We start from the raw sequence: 23,510 nt of genomic DNA, 5'->3' as shown, positions 1-23,510 counted from the left end.
CTGCCTGGAGAAAAGGCTAGGAAAGGTATGGTCAAGGCCTATCCAGTAACAGAATAGTTAGCTGAATGGAGAATTACTGTCCGGTAAATCCCACAGGACTGTAACTGTGAGGCACTAATGAAAGCAGTAAATGGGAATCGAGGATCCATTTAACTCATGGAGTGAAATTCTGGGTCCTGCAGCCATGGGAGGCTACAGAGGCAGGCCAGAGGGCAGGGCCAAGCAGGGAACAGAAAGATCCGTGGGCAGCCGGTCTCAAAGGCCCCAGTCCGATGAGTGCGGCTGCTAGGGGCCTGCACGGGGAGCGGGCCGCAGAGAGCGATCGATCGGGCTCACGGGGGTCCCCACAACCTGCCGCCACAGGCGGACCGCAGCCAAGCTACCCGCTCGAGCCCAGTCCAGCCGGCACCGCGGAGACCTCGGGCTCAGCCGGTCCACCCTGCCGAGCCGGAGACGGCACCCGAGGGACGCCCGCACCGCCGCACCCCGGCCGGCCCGAGACAACCCGGCTCTGCTGCCCGGGTACCTCAGCCGCCTGACGAGCCCCAGCCCGCGCACTACACTGCGCCCCGCCCCGCCCCACCCCCGCGCATGCGCAGCGGAGCGCCCCGCCCGCCCCTGGGCTGCCGAGCGCGCCGCGCCCCGCCCGCTGCCCAGCCGAGCCACCCGCGCATGCGCGATGCCGCCACGGAGCGGCGTAATTGCCGCATGCGCTGCCCGGCGGGGCCCGCTGTAAGTGGAAGCCGTCCGGCCGCGCGATGCATTGTGGGCGTGATTGAGGAAGTAAAATGGCGGACCTAGCGAACGAAGGTAGGCGGGTGCTGGCGGTGCGCAGCGGTGCCGGCCGCGGGCCTGCCGCCGGTCTGGCCCGGCGCCGCCGCGGTCCCGGCTCCGACCTGGCCCCGCGATCGGCTCTCAGAGGCGCGCCCGGGCCCGCCCTCGGAAGCGCCCCCTCCCCGCGGCCTCTCCGTGCCCCGGCCCCTCTGGGGCGAGCGGCCGGACAAAGGGAGCGCCCGGCCGGGCCGCCGCGCTCCCCGCCGGCCCCGCTCTGCCCTGCGGGGCCAGCTGCGGGGCGGGCGACCGCGCTGCCGCGGGGGTCGGCGGCGGCGGGCAGCGCGGGGCGGCGGTCTTGGCGCTGCGCTGGCAGGTGCCTCCCGCCGGGCGGTGGCACCGGGCTGGCGGCGCGGCGGCTCCCGGGGGCGGCGGCTCCGGCGGGTCCGTCCTGCTGCGCTCCCTGCGTGCGGAAAGTGTGCCCTGCCGCCCCCGGGCGCCGGGGAGGGAGCCCCGCCGCTGCTGGAGCGTGGCGGTGAGCGCCGCGCTTCTCCCCTGGGGGAGTTCTGAGCCGCTTTGTGGCCCTTCTTGTCCGGTTGCTTTTTGGGGTCGTTCTCCACAACTTTAGGGCTGTTGCAAATCTTTCCTTAACTTCCACTCACGTTAATCCTTTCTCTAGGTAAGGGAATAGTCGAGGCGATTATGTAAACCTAGGTGAGGTATAATAGCACGTAAGTTATTTTTTAGCTGAAAACTTCTGAAGTAAATAAATAGTGGTTTTGTTCTTCTCTGAAGACGGTCAGGAAGACATGGGCTGCACTACTGTAGGATTTGGGTGTTCTGCTTCAAGGTGTGTGGAATGTTGTTTAAGCGACAGTGGGCATCAGCAGTTTGCCGTTGAGAATTCCTAACTTTCCTCAAAGTCTCTGCAAAACCAAGTTAGCCCTAGCTGTCTCTGTCGTTTCTCATCATTCTTCTCGGCTAACAAAAGAGGAGGGGAAATGCCCAGAAGGAGGGGAATGAAAGTGTGTGAGGCCCCTTCTTTCAAGAGTGTTTCTTACATATGAACTCTGTACCAGTGGCAATTACAGTTCTGATGTTAAATAGCAGGAAGCAAATGTCTATTGTAGGTGTAGCTTTTGAAGATGAATTCTACAAGCACTAACCACATAATTACACTTAAGTTATTTGACAAATCCTATGATGCAGCATGTCTTGGGCTGTTGGCTCCCAAACTCAGGATGAGCTGTCGGTGCCCAAAGAGGCATGGTAAGTGGTCTCAAGAATGGTAGTAAGTAGTCAGATGTGTAATCACTATTTGTGAGAAACTTAATGACAGTATTTACATACTGTCATTATAATGACCTTATAATAAATTTTGAGGATTTATTGTGGTTTTTTTAGAACCAGAAGTTTGGGAATGGCTATCTTAAGTCGTGCAAGCCCCTGACTTTACCTCCCCATTCTAGTGGGAAATGTTAAGCTCAACTGTGAATTGCAAGTTATTAATGTTTATTACATCTTTTGGTGCTGACTTGTCACGTGTTTCTACTACTACCTCTATATTTCTGCAGAATCGTGTAGACTGTCTTGGGGGGGCTGGGGGCATGTGTGGTGCCATCCTTACTTTTTCATCTGATTGTCCTTTTTCTCTCTTCTCTTCAGACTCTTTCCTGACTCCAGTGACTTCCCTCACCTGCTGATCTCTTTAGTTTGTGCTCGCGTCTCCTTCCAGAGTTGTCATCTTCATCCTTTGCTGTTCTGTTTCTTCTTGCAATAAGAATGTGATATAATCTTTTGTAAGATTAAGCAAGATCAGCTTGCTTCTGAACTGTTGTCTCTTCTGCTCATTCTAGTATCATTGGCTGCATTGTCTGGTGTTAGTTTTCTTTCCTCTGGTTCCATTTTTGAGGTGTCTGTTCTTTGTATATCAGTGCAAATACACATACTTTCTGGAATTAGCATTCTTCTGCTGAAAGTCAGTGGATTCCCTAGTCTTTGTTTGCCTTGTTTGCTGTCTGAGATGGCAGTGATGTTCTCAGGTGACTTTGATTGTTTTCTCCTCATTCTTAAACACATCAGTCTGTTAATTTTTCCAGTACTGTAGGTGAATGTTTTATTTCCTTGTACCCAGGTATTTTCATTTGAATATATAAAGTGACTATTTTGGTACTGATAATTCTTTGATCTTCTGTTTCATATCAATCGTCTTTTGTTTGAAGTATTTGATAGCTAAATGTTCATATTCACAAACTAAGCGTGGTTAAAACAAAGCTCTTAATATTCCTTAATCTTGGTTGATCTCTGCAACAGTGCTGTCTCAATCACACTTCATTGTGAGGTGTGAAGCTAATTATTCTTTGACACATAGTAGACTCAAGTACCTAGAAAGAGGTTTCAGTCATTCTTGCAGATTGGTTTTGCTTAGCGTGTTTGAACAATAGCTTTTCTTGTGTGTTCATGCAAGTGAAACTCGCTTAGACTCTCTACCTGTTTGATTACTGCAACAAACCTCCTGGCCTTGAAAAGTGCTTTTGTTCTGCCTGTGTCCTTTCATCTTACTAATGCAAAGCTCTTTTAACCTGTTGCTTTTACCATGGCACCCCTTTGTTTCAATTAATTAATTGTTTTTTCCTTTTCCAACAGTGTATTAGTTATCTTTACCTTCTAGATTCTGATGTCTCTCTTGGTCTATTGTCTGTCTTAAATCACCACTGAGATGTCAATACTGCCTCCAAGTAACCATTCTACCAATGTCCTTTAAGCCTTCAAAATATTTTAATGGATGATCTTTCTGTGATGCATTTCTTCAAAACTACAAGCATTCCCTCTAATGTTCTCATAACTACTTAATTTTCTTCATTCTAATTGTTCCGTGAATTTTTTCCATTCACTTGTCTTTCCTTTTTCTCTAGTGAGTTGGTGAAACTGTATACCTACCTCTTTGTAGTGGTTTGATGGCAAGCTGTATCTTGGCAGAAGGTTGTTGGATTAAGGGGGTCCTCTACTGCAGAGAAGGGGGGTGAAGGATGAGGTGGCCCAAGTGCCACTTTCGAAAGAAGTTTGTACTGTGAAGTTTCCTAGGAAAAGGTCCTGGTCTTGACATTGCCCCTCATCTTGAGAGATTAGCTGGTAAGTGTGGAGCTAATGAAGAGGAGGAGAGAGTACCTTCTCCCTGGCTGTGTGAAGTTTGGTTGATTTTTGTCACAAAGATTTAGTGACATTGTGATAAAGGCTTTGGGGACTGGTGTTTTGAGAAGTTTGATATTGAAAACCAGGATTTTGGAATGGTAGGCACAATTGTTATTGTTACTGTTGTATAAAGTAGTTACTGAATGGTATTAGAAATTTTACCTGAAGTCTTTGGTATTATGTTCTTTGTTGGTATGCTAGCTGGATCATGTCTTAAAACTGACACCTCACACATGTGGCAGTGAAGTATCATGGAAAACTAGACAACTTCCTGACAGGCGCATATTCACATAAATCTGCATGCTTTTCTCATTAATTTGCTGTTAATATACAACCAGTAATTTGTTTGTATATAACTTGCTGCTGAAGCTGCTCCTTAGATGATAGGATCTCCTTGTGTTGAGAATGAATTACTTTATCATTTTTCAGTCATGGAAAAGGTACAAGTTTTTCTCAGGGCTAAAATTTATGGCTTTCTTCACATTTCCCTTTCAGGAGGTGCGTGCACCGCCTGTGTTGGCAAACTCTCCTTAGACACCAAACACTATTTTACTTTGTGAAATTGCTAAGCATACAGTTCGTGATCGTAACAAGCTTACTGTGTGTAACTGCCTTAAACGTACAGAAGATGAGAGAATCGAAGCAGTTCCTCAAAAAGTATCATTCCTTTGCCAGACTTGTATGATGCTGACATTGCTTCTGTGCTGCTTCTGGGTTTTTTTGTTTGTTTGTTTGGTTTTTTGTTTTGTTTTTTTTCTCTCCCCCTGACTGTATAATTCTACTTGCCTTATGGTAACTTTCGGAGAGAGGAAGGTCTGTTGTTACTTTGAGGGGAAAAACTGGCATGGACCAATGTCCCTGACATTTGTAGACCCTATAAACAAGATCTTTTTTCCGATGATGATTTACTTCAGATAAACTAGTGGACGCAAAGTTAGGCTGAGTGATTTGGTTTGTTGTTTTTTGATTTTTTTTTTTGAGATGTCCTAATAATTCACACCAAATGCTATAAAGTACTATTTAATTTACAAGAGAGAACTAAATACTTTAACAATTTTTGTCAACACTTTTTGGAGTTCTTTATAAATATTTTATCTACATTGCAAAGTAGTTGGGCTGCCTCATGGTTTTCTTCTTCCTGTCATGTGAAAATAAGCTACTTTTTCCATTTCTGACTTGTAACATTTGCTTTATGTGAAGTACCTGAGCTGAAATAGTAAAATTACCTAATACAGAGGGCAATTTACTTCTATTAATGCCACAAGGGCTTGGGAAATGAAATAACACGTGCTCTGCAAATGTAAAAGGTTTGTGCTTTAAATATGGTGTATGGAATTTTTATTTCATCTTAAATATGTAAAAGGCATTCTACCTTCCCATGCCAGCTGTGGAAGTACTGTCTGGAAGTAGCCTGTTTACTCATACTCTAGGAGACAAAAAAATAAAGGGTTTGAAGGTGAACGAGAACATCAGATGTTTTGTCATAAAAAGCAACTTATCAAAGTTTTGAAATGGAAGTTAAGTATCTTTTTTTCCAATGTCATTTATAGTCACCATGACACCACTTGTGAAGTCTGGCTATAAATGAGCCAGTCATACTTCATGTCAGAAAGTACAAGAAACACTATTGGACTTTGCTTGTGGGATCTTTTTGGAGATTAGCTGTTGGTATGGTAGCTTGCTCATTGCTTTCGGTCTATTCATAGCTATTGGAAGAGAAGAGTCTTACTTTATCATCAACACCTTTAGAATTGTATAATGCCGCAAATTGCCTGTATCTCTTAATATGTTTTTTAAGCATGATTATTCTGCTCTTTATAACTTAAATAGTATTAAGGTGAAAAAAAATTTTTGCAGCCTGAGCTGTTCAAATAAGCATAATCAAACTTAACTTTGAACTTAAATTTTTCTTGACCCTCAGATAAACCTTTCATAGGCAATAAATTACCACTGAATGTTTTTGGTGAGTTAACAACCTACTTGCTGTTCTCCTTTTTAAGGCTCTTTCATTGTTCACAGGTATGATCTACTTTTTCTCTCAGGTGATGTATTATAACAAGTTAAAGTCAGAGCAGTTGTTCTCAACTTGTATGCCTTTAGTGTTGAAGTTTGCTTCTTCAGATCTAAGCAAGGACTCGCTTGCCTGGAAGTTTGTCAGTCATTTTTTTTCTGCCTCTCATATAGGTTTCCATGTAGTCAGGCACTATTGCACTTTAAATGTAATTTGGAGTAAATTTTGAAAGAAAATATTTTAAACAGTGTAGTTCTTGGCTTTAAAAATAGATTCACTGCTTATTAAACTTGCTACAGTGGTCTGGTGAGGGCTTGAGAGTTGTTTTTATGACATGGGGCCTGGGTTTCTTCTAAAATCTAAAGATTAACTTGAGTTGCCAGGATGGCTGGTGATCTGGGTTGCCTGACCTGTAAGGAGAGGCTGAAGGAACTGAGCTTGTTCAGCCTAGAGAAGAGGAAGCTTGAGAGGCACATTTGGAACTTTCCAGGGTCTATGAGGAGGTTATTAAAAAGGCAGAGCCAGGCTCATCACAGTGGTGTATGTTGGAAGGACAAAAGACAAAAGGTGAGAGGTGGAACAAGATGTTCAGACTGGATATAGGGAAAAAATTGGGGGTTGGGTATTTTTTTCACTATAAGGACAGTCAAGGAGTAGAAGAGATTACCCTGGGAGGCTGCTCAGCCTCCATCCTTCGAAGTTAAGACCAGACTGGATAACCTGATTAACCTGGTCTGACTTCATAGCTGACCTTACTTGGAGCAGGAGGTTGGACTAGAGACCTCCTGCGGTCCCTTCTAACCTCAGTTATCCTGTACTCTTATGGTCGAGATACAATGGTCTCGGTGGCAGAGGAGAAGAATGCTTTCTTGGGCTTTGTCACTGCTTTGCCATGGGATTTACTCTGTAAGCCTGGTAACTATACAGGGAAAAGCACCTCTACAGTATACCAGGGTTGTTTTTTTTCCCCATTTTGTGCAGTATTACCTTGTCTTCTCTTCATTTATGTGGCCTTCAAATGTGGGTTCAAAAGGGACATGGTTTTTGCATCTCTGCACTCAAAATACCAGTTGGATTTTTCAATAATGGGTCATTTCATGCTGCAGTGAAGGTTTAAAACTGTGTGTTGCAAAAATAACTATTGTGGCCGCCAGAGGTGCCACCAACTGCTATGGTTACATTGGTGTAAAGGGGTGGAGAGGTAAAACAAAGCCGTGTTTTGTCCAGTTGCAGAAAACATGGTTGACATCACAGAATTTGGTACAGCTACAAATGGTCATGTATCTGAGTTAAAAATCTCACATTACAATATGACTTGAAGACGATACCTCTGCCTGAGCCATTGAGGTAATATTTTCTGTTTCTGTGGTTTGGTTTCCAAGGCTTGTGAAGCAAGCTGAGTAGGTTTAATAGTACATACATTTTTCTGACAGCAGGTAGGGCATATATAGATAGTTAATGACTCAACAGTGAAATATGCTAAAGGAATTTAGCCTGTGAAAGCCAGCTCTTGAGGTTTTTGTAATTATTCACGCAGGTTGAAATGTCTGAGACTTATGAATAAACTGCAGGAAGATTAGGGACTTACTGTCAGTCATACATATCAGTAAGTATGATAGTAATTACTGAAGGTCTGCTTTCCTTCTTACATGTGTGGGCTTTCTCAGAACACCTTTACTGAAACTGACTCGGTTAGAAAATTGACACTGTTTCTGCATCTCCAGCTCCTTGTTTTGCCTTGTTTCTGTCTGTTTATCTGGAGAAAAACCAAGTCTGTTTCACAATTTTTAACAACTATATACTGTGTCTATTCATCTCGCAGGTGAAGGAGAAGATGTATTCTTTTACATGTATTGTACCTGAAGTTTGAAGGTTGGGGTGGTTTTTTTTGTTGTTGTTGTTGTTTCGTTTCCTTTATCCTGCTTTATTTTCCCTTTAACTTGATGACAGTTCTGTGGACCTAATGGATCCATTTTTCTGTAGGTCATCCTTCAGACACCTGGGATGGTGGGATGGAAACAGGCTCGCTAAGTGAGAACATGACTGTCTACCTCTGATCTTGGCTAGTACAAATGACAGTGTAATTCTCATTCTTGACTAGCACTTAATAAACTGCCATGTTCACCATGTGGGAAAAAACCCCAATAACTATGTAACTATGCATTTCTGTTCCACAAAAATAAAACCTGTTGTGGTGGTTCTTCAGTTGATAGGAAAACATGGTTTGTGTAAGTGCTTTCACAGGAAAAACTTTAAATACTAGAGAGCTTTTTATCTAGTACATAAATGCATTCAAAAACTAGGAATCAGAACTGAAAGCTGAAGCCAGACATTTGAATGGGAAATTTGGCACTGGAGTTTTTTATGAGGTAATGGATGATCAAGGGCAATAATACTTCGCTTTTAATGTCTTCAATAATTGATGTCTTTGAAAATGTTTCCCCAAAACAATAAGGCTCAGAAAAATATGCAGTGTTTAATGAAGGTGGTCAGATTCGGTGATCTAGCAATCCCTTCTTGCCTTGGGCTAGAATTAGGGACACATTTCCAGCATTGTGGTCTTGTTGCAGACTTTAGAGAAGACATGGTGAACAAATGTTTCCCTGTAAAGAACGTGCCTGACTAAGTACTGGTATAGTTGGTAGCCATGGGTGTCTGCTGTCTTGTCGTTGTTCCTGCCAGATGCCATCACGTTGGTTGGTCTCACAGCCAGCAAGAGTAGTAGGAGATTCCTAGATCTTGAGTACTGGAGGACTGTGTTCCTTCAGTGGATAGAAACTCTCATATGTTGCGCAAGAGTGTTTTCTTTTCCACCTTGACTAACAGGACTGGTCATAGTTTGTTTTATTAGCTTCTTTTCCCAGTCTCATTTGCCATAGCTGGACACAATCTCGAATATTTTATTTTTTTCACTCAGTTTTCTTCTTTGGTTCTTCCATCCAACGATTTATTTTTTTTCTGCGAGCTTTCTGCTGTTCCTGGCATCCCTGTTCTTTATTTGCTGAATACTCAGTTTTCCATCACCAGATTCCATCTCCTATTTTGTCCTGTTCCTTTGCATCAACTTCTTTGGCTTCCCATTCTAGTCTTTTGCCAGCCATCCCATGTTTTCTCTGCACTTTGCATTGTTCTTGGATCTGTGGGTTTGGGTTTTTTTTTATTGTTTGCTTTCTATTCTCTCAGTACTTCAGTCCTTTCTTAAGCGCTAAATAGACAAGTAGTTCTTTTCAGTTTGGTCCTCTTTGGTAACTTTGGTAACTGTGGGATTTGGTACAGGAGTCTCTTGTATGTTGTGCATTACACAATGAAGTCCCGCTTTTGAACAGATCTCCAAAAGGGAAGACGACTAATACAGCATTTTATTGACTGGTTGGGCAGTCTTGGATAAGAGTAGTTTGGTAGAATGCATGCTACTTGTTGCTGTAATTACAGCATTAATGAATACTAAAGTGTACCAAACATGGTATAAAGAAATTAACATCACTTTGAAGTAAAGGGTTAAAAGCTTGGACCTTACATGAGTGGAGCCTCTGACAAGCAGGTTATACCGAGGCCAAGGGAATCAAAAGGGATCCCTGGCTTGTTTCAATAAACTGGTTTTTGGGACAGGTATAGCAGTTAAGTCTTTGTTGATGACCTTCGTTAGTTAGTAGATTATTTTTCATTTTTGAAATAGATTGTCTGCATTGTTCTCATTAATGAGCATTTCTAAGATTCAGCAGTATTTGATGGATAGAAGAACTTAGAAAAAGGGAAAGAGCAGAAAAAATGCTGAAGGAAGGAGCTTTATTTCACGATTATTTTAGCTTTTGTAGAATAAGTTACGCTAGTCTTGCAAAATCAGTCTTGCAGTGGTCTTGCAGGGTTATCCCTCTGAGTTAGACCCACAGAAGAGTGGAAAGAGGCTTTTCCACCCTCACAAATAAATGCACAGTGCTCTTGGAATAATTTTAATAATTTTTACATATTTGTCAGGTAAAGTTTCACTTTTTCAGCTAAACTGATCTAATAGCTAGCAGTTCCCAAATGGACAATCTCATCCCCTTTTCCTTATGTGCTGACCCAAGTGCTTTACTGATGCTGCAACTGACTTATGGAGGATTTTGTGATGCTGTCTTTTTTTTTTGCGCAATGTAATTCTTCTTGATGACTTTATATTTCTTTTTTGTGGTAGCCTTTCAAGTTCTAAAAGTTATAACATTTTGATTTTATTAAATGTCTAGTCTTGTTTGTAAGATTGAGTAATTGCAAAGGTAGAACTTTTGCAAAGAAATTAGCCAAAATGCAGCTCTCCCTGAATCCCATTGTTTCACAGCAGTCTCACTCTCAAGACAGACTTAAATGTTGTACTCATCTTTAGCCCTACAAACATATAGGAGGGTCTCTGACTGCATTAGTCTATGTGCAGTTTCTCTTCAAATATAACTCCTGCGCAAGGTGTATCAGTTTAAGCTCTCAGGAAAGCTCACTTCTGCTTTATTCCCCCTCCCCCTATTTTTTTTTTTTGGTCATTAAGGACATTGAGGTAGTTTTGAGGTCATTAAGGACAATGGAAAGCATACATTCATTCTAGAAGTTCATTCTGTTCTTGAAGACTAAATGTTGATGTGCTTATTTAGAAAATAGTGTCCCGCTAATATTTGAATCGGAACTTCAAGTAGAAAGCAGATGTGCTCTTAAATTATGCAGAAAGACTGGTCCCTCTGTAATAATATGCATGAAATATTTGGCTTAAATTGTAGACCTGCAAATGTTGAAGATTTAGGACTTTTCTAAAGGTTTCAATGATAATGAAATACAAGTATAATCAAGTATCAGAGTTAGGTGACCTTCAAGAAAGGGGTATGTGGGCATGTACAGCAAAACTCCCTTTACATTAATGCATTACTATGGGGAGGGAAAAGCCTTTGCCAGCAAAACTTATGTTCATGTGTTATTATGAACTTATGAACATGTGTTCAAAAAGTAAATTACTGCAGTAAAGGGCCTTTTCCTCCTGATACATCTAAGTATGGTAAAAGTACTGATTTGAAATAAAGAGATCTGGAGGGAAAAGACAAATAGGTTTCAGATATCAGTTGTATTGTTGTTCTTAAAACACTCCTTTTTCCTTTTGAAGATCAAGTTCTTTATAATTATAATGTTGCCAGGAACCAGTGGAAACAATTTGTGTAACAGATTTAACCGATTTAGGGATTCATTTTGGTAAAAGCATCATGGAACATAACATTTTCATATTAGTCAATAATGAATGCGGTTGGAAAAAAACCCAATTATTTCTTTTTTTACAGAAAAGCCTGCCATTGCTCCACCTGTCTTTGTATTTCAGAAGGATAAAGCACAGAAGGTAAGGAGATGTTGATATGGTTTTTGTTTGTTTGTTTCGTTCTGTAGCCCTGAATCATTCCATGGTGAGCAACTGTTTGTCTATATTGTTTTGAAGTTGAAGATGGATAATAGAGCATTAACATAATAAATGGGCCTAGAGTGAAGAGGTACTGGAGGGCTAAAAGTGAGAAGATGTATGATGGTGGCATGAAATGGGTAGCTCTTCAGACAGAAGATGGACCAAGTCTGGCAGAAAAAGTTTCTTCAAAACTGTATCTTGAAAGGAACAGGTGGCAAAGGAGTGCTGACAGTTGCAGTTGCATGAGAAAACTCTTATCAGAAAAAGAAATGTTATGGTTAAGACAAAGCAAAGCAAAGCATGGTCTAGATTATTGCTTTTCACCTTAGTATATTTAAATGTATCTCATTTCTTTAGTTAGTAAGCTGTGAAGTGTCTAATTACCTTGGAAAAAGGTAATCCTGTTCCCTCACCCGTCCCTCTACCCCTGCCATGTGTTCCTGTCCCCTGCCTTTGGGTCTGTGGTAGCGGTTATACAGTGTTGAGGTAAGTTGGAGCTGTGCTGTAATCTGCTGGAAGGTGTTCCATGGGTGAGCTTGTGTTGTACCAAGAGGTTGATACAACTCATCCTGTGGCTGCAGAAGGAGTAGAGCTCAGGAGAGAAATGAGAGCTGAAGTAAGGAGTAGGACCTTCCCTTTAACAGAAATTGCTATTAAATTGAAAGAGATGTAATGGAAAACTATGGCCGTGTGGACCAAGTACAGTATAGTTTGCATTCCTTTTCACTTTGAAAGTGATGTACAAAATGTTATGGTGTAATGCTAGGGTGTAGTTTTCCGTACTTTTTTTTTCCAAACAGTAAGCCTTCCAGTTTCTTATATCGTAAAAAATATTTTTGGTAAAAGAAATTGATAAGAATCCCAATATATTGCGGTATTTAATTCTGCCTGATTAATAGTAAAAGCTGTTAACATTTGGAAAACAAAAATCATGGTTACCCTTGTTTCAGCTGAAGCTGGTGGGAATCAAGAGAAGTGTACTCACGTACACATAATTAAGTTTTTGTTGAATCACTGGATTGTTATATTATCTGTGCAATCAGAAAATCTTCTCAAATGTTTGAATAGAAATACTGAAGCATTTTGCAGTTGGTAGCTTTCTTTGGTTTGGAACAAGTATGACTCGAACTTTCTCATGGGTTTAGTAGGCATATTCCTCAGCAGGAGCTTGAAATCTTTTGCAGCTTGGAAGGGATTTAAATCTGCCATTCTTCTAATATTAGCTAATCAAATATATCTTGGAGTAAATACTTTTGAGACATTCCTTCCAATTACTTTTTTTACAGTGACCGTTTACATGTACTTTGGAACAAAGGGAGGGCTAGTATTTGTGCTATCAGTTTGGATCACACTGTTTCCTTCTAGGAAACAGCTCCCAATCACCTGCTGTTGCTTAGACTGTTCCTGAAGTCCCTTCTGAGTTGCACTATAGTGAGTTTTCTCCCCAGGTCTCCTTTAACCTGGCAGTGCTTCCACAGTTAGTCTGGAAGCAGTGATCATAGCAATGTGCAACCCAGGCAGAGCAACATGGTCCTGTGTCCTTTCTTTGCCGGCCTGGTCCTTCAGTCCTAAGCTGGCAGGTCTCAAGTTCCTTCATGTTGTACCTTCTGCTTCTGCACAGAGTGCATACCTGCGGTGGCCTGCATACAGTGCATACCTTCAGTGTTAGGCTGTGCAAGCTCCTGTGTTGGGCTGTGGGACAAATCTGTTGCACTCTGGTATGTCTCAAGAAAATATTTGTAAAAAATCTTAACTAAAGGCTTAATGTTTTTTTGGGCTGGCAGAGAGGATCCAGAGTTCCAGGAAGAGGGATCTGTGATTTAGTCTTCCCAACTGCTGCTGCTGATGTTGAGGACTATGGTGATGTTGAGTAGTTATCTGTGTGCAGGACAGCCTCTGCCAAGGCACAGCCAGAAAGCCTGACAGGTGGGGTGGAGGGACTGTGTGTATCGAGGTCTGCGGGTGAGCCAAGCATCTTAAAGGCACAGGGGTTAGCACTGAGTTAGAAATTGATCTAAATGCTAAGTGGTATTGGTGCTCAAGAGGGGGCTAGCCATGGTCAGTATGGGCATGGAATAGGTGTAGCTTGGCTGGGCAACAGGGCTTGTTCCTTGAAGCAGATCGTGAGGAGTCTACCAGTGGCATCTGGCATTTGGTTGCAAGTTTCCAAAGTGTAATACATCTATTAACAAACAAATGCTTATGTTAAACTGTGTAATGTGTGGAGATGTACAACTTTCTTATGGGGGGGTGGGGCGGTGGTTAATAATCATTTTAGTAGCTTATATTGTGTGTATTTGAAACTGGAGAAAAAGAGTGAGAGAAGCATCAGTGCTGTGCTTCTTGCCATTTTATTAAATAAAGGGCCAAAGCCTGCTTGTTGCTTGTGCCAGTAGCTGTTTTTGGTAGTGTTGACACAATAGTAATAGAGTCAGAATATGGTGCTGTCAACCAAAAATAACAGCCACTTAATATATGCTGTATATATCAGAACCTAGCATTCAGGCCAGCTGAGCGTCCCTTTAATCAACTTAATCAAGAAAAGGTCACTCAGGTTACACACTGATTGAGTCCTTTCACTGTATTTTTGGGAAGACTAACAGCTAACTCTTACCTTTAATGGTGAACTCCATTACTGTTTCCATACAAGGTGCCTCGTTAAGTGCATTGCCTGCCACAAAAGATTATCCTTATTAAAGTTAACAGGGAAAATCTATTAACAGAAGAGTTCTTCCTAGAGCAATGTTTTGAAGAAAACGCAAAAGTAACTTCAAAATAGTTGACAAACAACACACTTCTAAAATATGTAATTTTTCTATGTACATTACAATTTTAATTTAGCAAAATGTCTGTCTAGTCAAGTTGGCTTTCTTCTGGAGCTGTAAGCAAAGTGTTCATGGAGGCTTTTCGGTGCCAACACAGCAATCTGACAGTAAGCTGGGAGTGAGGAGAAGGCATTGTATTGTGTATTCAGTTAACTGTCCATGATGATTGTTTAGATGTTTGCCTAGTGGTCTTCTGCATCAAACAGGACATCCCAAGCAGAATTATTTTGTTGCAGTGTCTACAGGCCCTCTCAGTATTAGGACCTGTTCAGTGGTCTTAACTGACTTTTTTGGAGCTAACATTGTCTACTATTAAGTTAAACGACATTACTTTTACTAGAAATCTCTACTGAATTTTGTGCTCGTAAGGTGTCAGACATCTATTTCTCCATTAGAAGTTGGAAAATACTCAGCATGTTGTAGGACAGAATGCATAATGGTCTGGAAACTAATTTTTTAGCTGGCTGTTCCAGCTAAGGTTGTACACGGTTTAGTAAACTTAGTGTAACTAAGAAAAGGTGACTGTCTTCTGAGAGGTATGGAGGGTGCTCCTTACCAGGGGCTTGTATCAGGGATGTAACTGAGAGACTACCAAGCTTCGTACAGTCCACTGTTATCCACTGCTGTTTTTTCACGTGGGCACTGGTGATACAGCTGGGAGCAGTCTGAGGAATATCAAAAAGGATTACAGAGCCCTGGGAGTGACGGTAAGGGACTCTGGAGTGCAGGTAGTTTTTTCATCAATCCTCCTGGTCAAAGGGAAGGGGTTTGAAAGGGCCAGTTGAATCTGGTGAACCAACAAATGGTTACGGGACTGGTGCCACAGCCACGGGTTCAGCTACTTAGACTACGGGACTTGCTTTGAGAAACCTGGTCTACTGGAGGCTGAAAGGGTCCATATGTCAGAGAAGGGGAAGAGCATCTGCAGTCATAGACTTGCCAAGCTGGTGAAGAGGGCTTTAAACTAAAGTTGCCAGGGGAGGGGAACTTCAATCCATCCCACTCCTACCAGTTTAATGCCAGTGCCATTAATAGATGCCCAGAGACTGAAGAGGGATCACAGGTCAGCAGGAGAGCACCTGAAGAGCAGCACAAAGGAATGTCAGCCAGTAAGTCAGCTTCATCAGGGGCCCAACTTAAATGCCTCTAGGCAAATACATGTAGCATGGGGAATAAACAAGAGGACTTAGAGACATGCACATGCTTGCAGGGCTATGATCTTATTTGCATCATGGACATGTGGTGAGATGGCTCCTATGACTGGAGTGTTGGAATGGAAGGATACAGGCTTTTTAGGAAGGACAGGCAGGGGAGATGAGAAGGGGGTGTTGCCCTCTATGATCAGCTGGAGTGCATGGACCTCTGCCTGGGAATGGCTGAGGAGCTGACTGAGAGCCTATGGGTCAGGATTAAAGGGAGGGCAGGGACAGGTGACATTATAGTAGGGGTCTGCTACAGGCCACCCGACCAGGAAGACTGAGCGGATAAGGCCTTCTATAGACAGATAGGAGCAGACTCACATTCACAAGCCCTGGTCCTTATGGGAGACTTCAACCACCTTGATATCTGTTGGAGGGACAACATGGCAGGGCGTAAGTAATCCAGGAAGTTCCTGGAATGTGTTGATGACGGCTTCCTTCTCCAAGTGATAGAGGAGCCAACGAGGAGAGGTGCTATGGTGGACCTTGTTCTCACCAACAAGGAGGGGCTGGTGGGGAGTGCGAAGCTCAAGGGCAGCCTTGGCTGCAGTGCCCATGAAACGGTGGATTTCAAGATCCTTAGGGAGGAGGGTGCACAGTAGGCTTGCTACCCTGGACTTCAGGAGAGCAGACTTTGGCCTCTTCAGGGATCTGCTTGGTAGAGTACCATGGGATACAGCCCTGGATGGAAGAGGGGCCCAAGAAAGCTGGTTAATATTCAAAGATCACCTCCTCCAAGCTTAGGAGCAGTGCATCCCAACAAAGAGGAAGTCAGGCAAAAACACCATGAGGCCTGCATGGATGAACAAGGAGCTCCTGGACAAACTCAAAACACAAAAAGGAAGCCTCCAGAGGGTGGAAGCAAGGACAGGTAGCCTGGGAGGAGTACAGAGAAATTGTCTGAGCACCCAGGGATGAAGTTAGGAAAGCTAAAGCCCTGATAGAATTAAATCTGGCCAGGGAAGTCAAGGGCAACAAGAAAAGCTTCTATAGGTATGCTGGTGATAAAAGGAAGACTAGGGAAAATGTGGGCCCTCTCCAGGAGGAAACAGGAGACCTGGTTACCTGGGATATGGAGAAGGCTGAGGTACTCAACAACTTTTTTGCCTCAGTCTTCACTGGCAAGTGCTCCAGCCACACCACCCAAGTCACAGAAGGCAAAGGCAGGGACTGGGAGAATGAAGAACCATCCACTGTAGGAGAAGACCAGGTTCAAGTCCATCCAAAGGTGCACAAATCCATGAGACCTGATGAGATGCATCTGTGGGTCCTGAGGGAACTGGCAGGTGAAGTGGGTAAGCCACTATCCATCATATTTGAGAAGTCATGGCAGTCTGGGGAAGTTCCCACTGACTGGAAAAGGGGAAACATAACCCCCATTTTTGAAAATGGGAAAAAAAGGAAGACCTGGGGAGCTACAGGCCAGTCTCACCTCTGTGCTCAGCAAGATCATGGAGCAGATCCTCCTGGAAACCATGCTAGGACACATGGAAAATAAGGATGTGATTGGTGGCAGCCAACATGGCTTCACTAAGGGCAAATTGTGCCTGACAAATTTGGTGGCCTTCTACAAGGGGTTACAGCATTGCTGGGTAAGGGAAGAGCAATGGACATCATCTGCCTGGATTTGTGCAGAGCATTTGACACTGTCCTGCACGACATCCTTGTCTCTAAATTGGAGAGACATGGATTTGACAGATGGACCACTGGGTGGATAAGGAATTGGCTGGATGGTCTCACTCAAAGAGTTGCGGTCAATGGCTCAATGTCGAGGTGGAGAGCAGTGATGAGTGGTGTTCCTCAGGGGTCAGTATTGGGACCAGTGGTGTTTAACATCTTTGTCAGAGACATGGACAGTGGGATTGAGTGCACCCTCAGGAATTTTGCTGACAGCACCAAGCTGTGTGGTGTGGTCAACACACTGGAGGGAAGGGGTGCCATCCAGAGGAATCCTGACAGGCTTGAGAGGTGGGCCCATGCAAACCTCATGAAGTTCAACAAGGCCAAGTGCAAGGTCCTGCACATGGGTTGGGGCAATCCCAAGCACAAATACAGGCTGGGCGATGAGTGGATTGAGAGCAGCCCTGTGGAGAAGGACTTGGGGGTATTAGTGGATGAAAAACTGAGAATCAGCCAGCAACGTGTACTCACAACCCAGAAAGCCAATCGCATTCTGGGCTGCATCAGAAGAAGTGTGGCTAGCAGGTCGAGGGAGGTGATTCTCCCCCTCTACTCTGCTCTTGTGAGACCCCACCTGGAGTCCTGCATTCAGCTCTGGAGCCCCCAGCATAAGAAAGACATAGACCTGCTCAAGCAGGTCCAGAGGAGGGACATGAAGATGATCAGAGGGCTGGAGAACCTCTCCTATGAGGACAGGCTGAGAGAGTTGGGGTTGTTGAGCCTGGAGAAGAGAAGGCTCTGGGGGCAACCTTATAGTGGCCTTCCAGTACTTAAAGGGGGCCTACAGGAAAGATGGGGAGGGACTCTTTATCGGGGAGTGTAGTGATAGGATGAGGGGTAACAGTTTTAAACTGAAAGAGGGTAGATTTAGATTGGACATAAGGAAGAAATGTTTTACTGTGAGGGTGGTGAGGCACTGGAACAGGTTGCCCGGAGAAGTTGTGGATGCCCCATCCCTGGAAGTGTTCAAGGCCGGGCTGGATGGGGCTTTGAGCAACCTGGTCTAGTGGAAGGTGTCCTTGCCCATGGCAAGGGGGTTGGAACTAGATGATCTTGAAGGTCCCTTCCAACCTAAAACATTATGATTCTATGATCAGAACCTGCAGTTTGTCATGTTTATTTAGAGGGGACAAAAAGCACATCGTGTTCAGAATGATGCCTCTTAATTTTCCTTTCAGTAAGGAGGTTCTGGTTGTCTTCTTTCACAGGTAAAAAGATAGGATTATTCCATCTGTTCTGATTTTCATTATAGATATCAATTAATGGTGGTTGTAAAGTTGGCTGTTTCCACATTTGTCGAGTGAATCTCCATTTTCATTATTTTCATATCTCCTTAACTCTTTGAGAACTATTTTTACAATGTGTGAAATAGAGTTCTTGCAAACATCTGAATGATAGCATCCAAATATCGTCCTTGTTTATACACTGCTATTCATTTTTCTGACAAGCAGAGCTTCTAGTGCTGATACTGGTTGGAAAATTGCATCAGCTTAGGAAGACTCATAGCTGTTAAGATCTGAAAGCAACATAAAGTCCTAACCTCGCTATGTTAAGCATAGAATGTTACTGTTACTCCGTTATCTATCCTGATAACTTGTACATGAACTATACTGTGCTTTTCATAGCACTTTTTGAATTAAAGTTTTCGATTGATAGGTACAACTTTTTCTATGATTAATTTTTGTCTCTTGTTAGACTTGTGTTTCTGCTCTGAAACTGACTTTAACTTCTGCCATAAAACCATTTCATGACAGTTTCTGGCTGTAGGTTACTTGAAGTCATTTTATGAAGTTAAAAGTTAACTTGCGTTTCTGAGGTCAAAGTATGCTGAAGTCTTTCTTGCATTTACGCATTAAGTGGGTATAACAGCTCAAACAAATTTAACCTGTAGTGTTGTAAAGAAACAATTTGTCAAAAAATGCTTTTAAAGTAGCGTCCTTTGTTCTGTGTGAGCTGTGGTATTCTTCCAGTCGTTGATTGCTGCAATACGAGGATCATCATGACTCCCTAGTCATGAGTACTACAAAAGGTACTCAACTCAGCTTTAAAAAATGTTTTTGCACTTTAAAACAAGACATTATCTAATATGTAGCTTGCACTGTGTCCTCTTCCCTCCACCAGCCTGGGTTGGAGGTAATGGTAGAATATAGAAAAGAAGACTTTATTTCTAGCTTGTTATGTAACTAGTTTTGGTCAGTGTACTGCTTTCTATAGGTGAGTTGGTAGTGACGAGCTTTTAAGGATGGCTCTGAAAGAAGATAAGTTACATGATATTTTGGTCATGTCCCATACCTAAGTGGTGCTGCAAAATTAAGGTATAACTGGCAGCTGGGTGGTAAAGGGGTAGTTCTTGGAGTGAACAAGGATTTACGTCCTTAAGTTGTTAGATCTGTTGTTGTGGTTTTAACTGTGGAGCTTTAAAAATAGATGTGGAGTTGTAAAAGTGATTTAAGTGATTAGAAAGCTGGCATTCCCATGTAGTCTGGAGAGCAAGATCATGAATTTAGAAAAGAGGAAGTTGTATTAGACAATACATAAAGTAGGGATTGGTTGAAGTCCTGGTTTGATGTAGCATGATTTGGAAATGCCTGGGGTTTGGTGGTTTGAGGAGATGGATGATTAGAAAATATTGTTCGTGCTATGGGCATGACTTGTAGGTTTAGGATGGTGGCAGAGAGAGAACTGTGGAGGAAGTCACTTGGTTAGGGAGAGGCAACAACATTTCGTTTTCCAGGCTTTCGTAGCATTGTTAGCACAGCTGCCAAGAGGCTTTGTTAGGAAGACCTAGTTGAACTGTGTTGTAAGTCAATAGTATACTTAAGTCTTAAGCATTAATTTTAATTCCTTCATGATTGTGAATATATTGCTACACTGCTGCACTAGAAGAGCAATCATAAACGTATTTGGAGAGGACAGTTGTACAAGGCAAAGCTTAGAGACATATAGAGAGGCTGATAATGTCAAAGGCTACTGAGAATACCAGCAAGAGTTGTCCTCAGCTCTAAGCAGGTGAAGATTGTGAAAAGATATACTGAGGGTAGTCTTTTTGGGCCATTGGATATGGGTACTAGTTTGGGGAAAATGAGGAGAGGAGGCATAAATAGCTCAGCTTAGAATTAGGAGGAAAAACTGACCCAAGTGTTTGTGCCAGTCCTTATAAAAAAGGAATGTTATTTCCTTGCCTATATTTGGTGGTTTTAGCATCACATTAATCTTAGGTCTTATGTATTTCTTCATGTCTCTCCTTATTTCCTGCAATGCAGAGGAAGCCAAATCTCCAAGTAGACTCTTACATATTTAGTCTAGGTGTGTTATTTTTGTGTTTTAATAAAATAGATGTTGTTTGATCTGGCTGAGCGAGGTGAGTTTGTGTAGCTGGCTTTCTAACATTATTAATCTCTCCATTGATCTTTGCCTTAGTATTTAAGAGACAGGAACAGATTTCTGCCAAGTTCTTCCTAGAGCTGTACTTATAAGGAATGATTCCTCTAGAGAAGAGGAGGCTCAAAAAGACACACAAATCATCATAGACATAAAACATGACAGCAAAAAGGAAGAGAATGAACTGTTTTTCACCAGCTCCAAAGAACTTCAAACAAGAACTTAGATCAGAATTTATGAAGTTAAGAGATTAGAAAACACTTCCAATAGTAAACATGACTGAAGGCTAAAATGAATTTGAAGAGCTTGCAATTTCCCTTGGATGTGCTTTTTTGAGAACAGCTGTACAAACTTCTGTCTGGAGCAGTTTTGGTTTGACAAATCCTTGAGGTCTTTGTTGGTTTTGTCTTCCATGTCTTAAATCACATACTATTCACAACATTCTGAAACTTGCAGTAGTTTTTGATCCACCTAATATATATATTTTTTTAAATATAATTTTATGTATTGACCTGGCCAAGAAATTCTCATCTTGGCATCAGATTTTTCTGCATAAAAGTGGTGATTGGCAATAATTGTTATTTTGGGTTTGTTTCTTTTCTGAGTCTTGAAGCACATATTCCAGTTTTGCTTAAGATAGAATTCAGATTTATGCTGGAAGCTTACCTTGCTTATTTCAGTTCTTAAAATACTCACCATGTATTACAAAAATTACTAAAATCTGATGCAAGTGTACTTAGCCTACTTTGAGATGTTCTAAACTGTATTGATATGAATTACTTGCAAAATAATTTGTCATTTTCACTTCTAAGTATATAGTACAAGTGTGCATTGAATGTTCTTGCCTCTTCTTGCATTATTAGCAATTTTATGATCTGTAGCTAGAAGTCAGCATAAATTGCTGGTAAGGCTTTTTTTTTTTCTTTGAATTTTTCCTATTGCTTGCTGAACCCAAGCATGTGAGCTACTACTATCCACATGATCCTCTGACAAGGGGTTCAGCAGGATGGGGTTTTGTCTCCTTCAGTTTTGTTGGGGTTTTTTTGAACGTTATAGCCTGGTTTGATTTGATGCCTTCCAGCTCTTGCTCTGTGGGAGTCACTGCATTGCCATCCTATATGCCACTCCTGTTTTCATAGTTATATTCCTGCTCCTTTTCCCTCCAAATTCTGTGTGTTATGGCTGAAGAATAAGGTTTTTAGCTATTTTTATGTGGAAATACTTCCATACCCTCTTCCTATGCATTATTTTGCTTCTTATAGGCACTGAATCTTCTTAGTCATCTTCAGCCCCAGAGTCTGTCTGTCTACAGTTTCCTAATCATTCCCTGTTGCCTCCAGATCCCTGGTGACGGTTAGCTCATCCTAAGGTTCATTCTGGCTGTTGACAAGGATGGTCTCCCCCATCCCCATTTCCTAGTACCATTCTGGTTATAGCTTTCAGATTTTCCCCACTGTGGTTTTTAGGGTGTCTGTCGTCCCCCCCCAGGTTCTTCAAAGGCTGTGTGAATAATGGCAGGGTTGCCTTCATCACCTGTATGGCAGTTGGACTATGGCTGTGGTCTGTTCAGTCCTACTGCAGTCATCTCTTCTGTAGTGGTCTGGCACTCTCGACCACTGGAGAAGTGGGAAGTCTTTCAACTAGGAAGCCAAGTGAAGTTGGTTATGCTGCCAGCTCTCTTCTGATCCTCAGGCTGAAAGCTTGCAGATTCCAGTAACTATTGACAAGGTGATACAGGTTTAAATATTTAAACTGTTCTGCATGTACCTGAAAACTAGAAACCTGACTGGATCGGCGAGACCCAAATTACCTCCCTTGCAGAGGGAGAGCTGCTGTTGTATGCATGGCCCTGCTATCTCTGCTCAGTGCAGATGAACTGCCTCTGGTGCTGTGGATGGCCAGAGAATCTGTTGGTGAAATTGAAGAGATATGGGTGAGAGGTTTGTGTTGTGAGGTACGTGGGGAGGATTTGGGGTAGCAGAGTGAGAGGACCAGAGGACACATGCAATGTAAGCTGAGAGAAAAATCCCATCTTCAGTGCTGCTGCTTGCAAAATTGCTTTTGTGGTTAGTGTGATGCAGGTAACTTGTGACTTAGTTCTTGTACTTTTTTATGGCTGTCTCTCCTTGAAGGGGAAGAAAACAGTTTGAGTGACATTTGGAATACTGTTAAGTTTGAAAGTGAGGGTTAGCATAAAAAAGGGACTAGGAGTAATGGGTATAAAACATCGAGTGGAGGACTGAGGTGTCTACCCCTTGTCTTTATGTATGAATAACATACATATGTTGTAAGTGCTGTGGCCAGTTCCAGAGAGCCTTTTCATGCTCTTCTGAGCCAAAGAGGTAAGAATAGCAGAATGCTAGACTTGTCACCAAAAATTAAACCAAAACATTTCTTTAACTCTTCTCTCTTGTTCTGTGGGATTTTAAGTTAGTGTTTGGGTCTGTTAGTAACAGCTTCATATTAAAACCAGAAAATTTTGAAAATACAAAAATCTAGCATCCCCAGCTGTATCTGACATAATGTTATCCCCATTAAATATATTTTGACTATTTTGAGCCTTAATGATAGTAATTTCTTGCAAGATTTAAAACTTGAGTAACTTCACTGAACTGAAATGAACCTGCTGATAAAATTGCATGTTTTGCTGTCTTTTAATAATTGCTTCTGTTTGAGGACAGGCCAAGTCATAGCTGAAGAACTTTGGACCCTTAAGATTTAAAAGCTACTGTTTATTTTTGAGGTTGCTGTTTACTCTGGTTTGCATGGACCTGGGCAATGATGAGCATTTTTAGTCTCTCTTCATTCTACTGAATGCTTTCTGAGAGCAAGCAAAGGTTACATGCTTCTGAGTGACATCTTTGCCTAACCGCTTGAATCTCCAGATACTTCACCATAAGACACCAGGAGGCTTGGCCCACAGATCGCAGCTGGGAGAACGTCTTTGGCCTGCATATTATCCATGGACTATAATTTAGTCCTTTATCACACTACAGTTGTTCAGGCTCAAAACCTTTAACTTTTTCATTCTTCAAATGTGTGCA

General features: G+C 42.4%; 1 protein-coding gene across 5 annotated transcripts in view; it reads left to right on the top strand.

The window, feature by feature from the left end:
• The first annotated feature begins 688 nt into the window (after positions 1-688).
• The window catches only part of RANBP3 (RAN binding protein 3), a 56,924-nt gene continuing 34,102 nt past the window's right edge, over positions 689-23,510 (top strand). For 3 of the 5 annotated variants that reach the window (XM_052802691.1, XM_052802689.1, XM_052802688.1), the window contains exons 1-2: positions 1,998-2,040; positions 11,266-11,321. In XM_052802691.1, coding sequence (XP_052658651.1) covers positions 2,013-2,040; positions 11,266-11,321 — 84 coding nt within the window. In that variant the 5' untranslated portion in view covers positions 1,998-2,012. Of the gene's footprint in view, positions 811-1,997; positions 2,041-11,265; positions 11,322-23,510 lie in introns of those variants that run through there. The other 2 variants (XM_052802690.1, XM_052802692.1) reach the window with 2 other exon arrangements.

The sequence above is a fragment of the Harpia harpyja genome, chromosome 11 (genome assembly GCF_026419915.1).
Source record: "Harpia harpyja isolate bHarHar1 chromosome 11, bHarHar1 primary haplotype, whole genome shotgun sequence".
NCBI classification, from domain to species: domain Eukaryota; kingdom Metazoa; phylum Chordata; class Aves; order Accipitriformes; family Accipitridae; genus Harpia; species Harpia harpyja.
This window is presented reverse-complemented; position numbering and strand designations above follow the sequence as displayed.